Source organism: Oryx dammah, unplaced genomic scaffold (genome assembly GCF_014754425.2).
Source record: "Oryx dammah isolate SB20612 unplaced genomic scaffold, SCBI_Odam_1.1 HiC_scaffold_28, whole genome shotgun sequence".
NCBI lineage: Eukaryota > Metazoa > Chordata > Mammalia > Artiodactyla > Bovidae > Oryx > Oryx dammah.
Window position 1 is genome coordinate 117,120,786 of NW_024070212.1, and position 4,526 is coordinate 117,125,311.

Genomic DNA, 4,526 nt, shown 5'->3' on the forward strand with positions numbered 1-4,526 from the left:
TCAACCCCCTCATCTACAGCCTGAGAAACAAGGACGTGAAGGATGCCGTGCGGAGACTGGGGCAGAGACACACGGCCACGTGACGGAGGGGGACCAGGGAGACTGGTTTTCCTGAGGGCAGGATAACAGGGCTTTGGAGGAGGCACTGGGTTTAGTTTGAGCAATTAATTCCTCATTCATTTAATTTATTCTTTCATGCTATATTTTATTTAATCCTTCTTGGAAGCATATCCTGGACAAAAAATTACTGCAAGTGTGAGATGCAAAATGAATAAGGTATTTACTTGCCAACAGAAAATTAATATCCTTCAAAGGTAAGACTCCAATCTCAAAGTCTGGGTAACAGAGTGGGCAGAGTGGTGAGCAGAGAGTCTCTGAAATAGCATATGTGTCCGAATTCAACATCCTTCACTGAAGACATGAAACTACACAAATTCTGATGCCTCCTCCTTCACTTCACTTCACTGAATCCATGTAAATATGTGCTCTGCATTCTCCCCTCATCCACCTAGAAGGGCGGCATTGGTAGGCTCAGCCTTGCCCCTTCCTAAGTGATAACATGTGGGTCAATTACAGGGCATTAGGAAGACCATGCTTCCCCTCAATCCTGAAGCAGGCTGTTCCTCCACCTCCCCCTTCTGTTCACTGATTCTATCACCCAACAAGACAGTAGGGAGCACCTGTGCTCCTGCTTCAGATGCTCCTGGTGCTCCCTGTCCTGGGTGTCTGCCCTTAGGAGCCCCAGGGATGCCCGACATCCATAGTTCTACTCATCTTCCACAACCCAGCCTGGCAGATGACAGTGTCCTGACTAGTTAAGACCACAGAAAATGGTGCTTTGTCAGCACAGGTATCTCTGAATAAGGAGGAAGGTCCTGGTATCTATTGCAGAGGCAGGAGTTAGAGAGGGAAGGTGCAGTTTCTTGGCAGAGAGCATAGCTCCCTGCTCTCTGTCCCACTCTCCCCAGGGTAGCCTGGAACCTCAGTCCTGACTTGCCTATTCAGAACTCCATCTTCATTGCTACCTGGACTCAACACACAGCCTGGACTCAGAGCCCAACGGCCTCCTTGTCATATCTCCCTAGAGTCACCCACTCCCATGGTCACTACCAGAAGCTGGTCTCCTGGACATGGTATGGTCTGCACCCTATATGGTCAGTGCGGATGTGCCCTGCCTCTGATCACACTCTCTATCTCCCTGCTCTCCTGCTCAGAACTGTGGGCAAGGGGTTAGAACATCCAAGTCATCAGACTGTGGATCACTATTACTGAATGGGTAGATAATCCAAGGTCGCTTCTGGATTCTTGATCCCATTGTCTCATCTTTGGGCTTCAAAATTAATTATAAGTCTTCTATAGATTACTGTATTCCTCTCACATAATGCCTTCACTCTGAGGAGTGCCTACAATTTTCCATTCCCAAATGACATGCATCCTTACATCTCATGCTATTGAGCTACCCCGCATCCAAGGTCAGGGGCAGTGGCTGAGAGGAGCCACCCTGCGCCCGAGGCCAGGGGCAGTGGCCAGGAGGAGCAATCCCACATCAAAGGAGCAGTGGCTGCGTGGACACAAGAGGGCCTAGAGGAGCTATCCCACGTTGAAGGTCAGGAAGGGCGGCAGTGAGGAGACACCCCTCATCCAAGGTAAGGAACAGCGGCTGTGCTTTGCTGGAGCAGCCGTGAAGAGATACCCCACGCCCAAGGTAAGAAACCCAAGTAAGATGGTAGGTGTTGCAAGAGGGCAGCAGAGGGCAGACACACTGAAACCATTTCACAGAAAACTAGTCAATCTAATCCCACTAGGACCACAGCCTTGTCTAAATCAAAGAAACTAAGCCATGCCCACAGGGCAATCCAAGACTGGTGGGTCATGGTGGAGATCTCTGACAGAATGTGGTTCACTGGAGAAGGGAATGGCAAACCACTTCAGTATTCTTGCCTTGAGAACCCCATGAACAGTATGAAAAGGCAAAATGATAGGATACTGAAAGAGGAACTCCCCAGGTCAGTAGGTGCCCAATATGCTACTGGAGATCAGTGGAGAAATAACTCCAGAAAGAATGAAGGGATGGAGCCAAAGCAAAAACAATACCCAGTTGTGGACATGACTGGTGATAGAAGCAAGGTCCAGTGCTGTAAAGAGCAATATTACATAGGAACCTGGAATGTCAGGTCCATGAATCAAGGCAAATTGGAAGTGGTCAAACAAGATATGGCAAGAGTGAACATCAACATTCTAGGAATCAACGAACTAAAATGGACTGGAATGGGTGAATTTAACTCAGATGACCATTATGTCTACTACTGCGGGCAGGAATCCCTCAGAAGAAATGGAGTAGCCATCACGGTCAACAAAAGAGTCTGAAATGCAGTATCGGATGCAATCTCAAAAACAACAAAATGATCTCTGTTCGTCTCCAAGGCAAATCATTCAATATCACAGTAATCCAAGTCTATGCCATAACCAGTAATGCTGAAGAAGCTGAAGTTGAAGGGTTCTATGAAGACCTACAAGACCTTTCAGAACTAACACCCAAAAAAGAAGTCCTTTTCATTATACGAGACTGGAATGCAAAAGTAGGAAGTCAAGAAACACCTGGAGTAACAGGCAAATTTGGCCTTGGAATGGGGAATGAAGCAGGCCAAAGACTAATAGAGTTTTGCCAAGAAAATGCACTGGTCATAGCAAACACCCTCTTCCAACAACACAAGAGAAGACTCTACACATGGACATCACCAGATGGTCAACACTGAAATCACATTGATTATATTCTTTGCAGCCAAAGATGGAGAAGCTCTATACAGTCAGCAAAAACAAGACCAGGAGCTGACTGTGGCTCAGATCATGAACTCCTTATTACCAAATTCAGACTTAAATTGAAGAAAGTAGGGAAAACCGCTAGACCATTCAGGTATGACCTAAATCAAATCCCTTATGATTATACAGTGGAAGTGAGAAATAGATTTAAGGGCCTAGATCTGATAGATAGAGTGCCTGATGAATTATGGAATGAGGTTCATGACATTGTGCAGGAGACAGGGATCAAGACCATCCCCATGGAAAAGAAATGCAAAAAAGCAAAATGGCTGTCTGGGGAAGCCTTACAAATAGCTGTGAAAAGAAGAGAAGTGAAAAGCCAAGGAGAAAATGAAAGATATAAGCATCTGAATGCAGAGTTCCAAAGAATAGCAAGAAGACATAAGAAAGCCTTCTTCAGTGATCAATGCAAAGCAATAGAGGAAAACAACAGAATGGGAAAGACTAGAGATCTCTTCAAGAAAATTAGAGATACCAAGGGAACATTTCATGCAAAGATGGGCTCGATAAAGGACAGAAATGGTATAGGCCTAACAGAAGCAGGAGATATTAGGAAGAGGTGGCAAGAATACACAGAATAACTGTACAAAAAGGATCTTCATGACCCAGATAATCACAATGGTGTGATCACTCATCTAGAGCCAGACATCTTGGAATGTGAAGTCAAGTGGGCCTTAAGAAGCATCACTATGAACAAAGCTAGTGGAGGTGATGGAATTCCAATTGAGCCATTTCAAATCCTGAAAGAGGATGCTGTGAAAGTGCTGCACTCAATATACCAGCAAATTTGGAAAACTCAGCAGTGGCCACAGGACTGGAAAAGGTCAGTTTTCATTCCAATACCAAAGAAAGGCAATGCCAAAGAATGCTCAAACTACCGCACAATGCACTCATCTCACATGCTAGTAAAGTAATGCTCAAAATTCTCCAAGCCAGGCTTCAAGAATACTTGAACCGTGAACTTCCTGATGTTCAAGCTGGTTTTAGAAAAGGCAGAGGAACCAGAGATCAAATTGCCAACATCTGCTGGATCATGGGAAAAGCAAGAGAGTTCCAGAAAAACATCTATTTCTGCTTTATTGACTATGCCAAAGCCTTTGACAGTATGGATCACAATAAACTGTGGAAAATTCTGAGAGAGATGAGAATACCAGACCACCCGACCTGCCTCTTGAGAAATCTGTATGCAGATCAGGAAGCAACAGTTAGAACTGGACATGGGAAACAGACTGGTTCCAAATAGGAAAAGGAGTATGTCAAGGCTGTATATTGTCACCCTGCTTATTTAACTTCTATGCAGAGTACATCATGAGAAACGCTGGACTGGAAGAAACACAAGCTGGAATCAAGATTGCCAGGAGAAATATCAATCACCTCAGATATGCCGATGACACCACCCTTATGGCAGAAAGTGAGGGGAATTAAAAAGCCTCTTGATGAAAGTGAAAGAGGAGAGTGAAAAAGTTGGCTTAAAGCTCAACATTCAGAAAATGAAGATCATGGCATCCAGTCCCATCACTTCATGGGAAATAGATGGGGAAACAGTGGAAACAGTGTCAGACTTTATTTTGGGGGGCTCCAAAATCATTGCAGATGGTGATTGCAGCCATGAAATTAAAAGACGCTTACTCCTTGGAAGAAAAGTGATGACCAACCTAGATAGCATATTCAAAAGCAGAGATATTACTTTGCCAACTAAGGTCCAT

General features: G+C 44.8%; 1 protein-coding gene across 1 annotated transcript in view; it reads left to right on the forward strand.

Moving 5' to 3' along the window:
* Positions 1–1,382, forward strand: part of LOC120856621 (olfactory receptor 12-like) — a 2,280-nt gene extending 898 nt beyond the window's left edge. The window contains exon 2 of the mRNA XM_040231961.1: positions 1,321–1,382. Coding sequence (XP_040087895.1) covers positions 1,321–1,382 — 62 coding nt within the window. The remainder of the gene's footprint in view (positions 1–1,320) is intronic.
* The last annotated feature ends 3,144 nt before the right edge of the window (positions 1,383–4,526 follow it).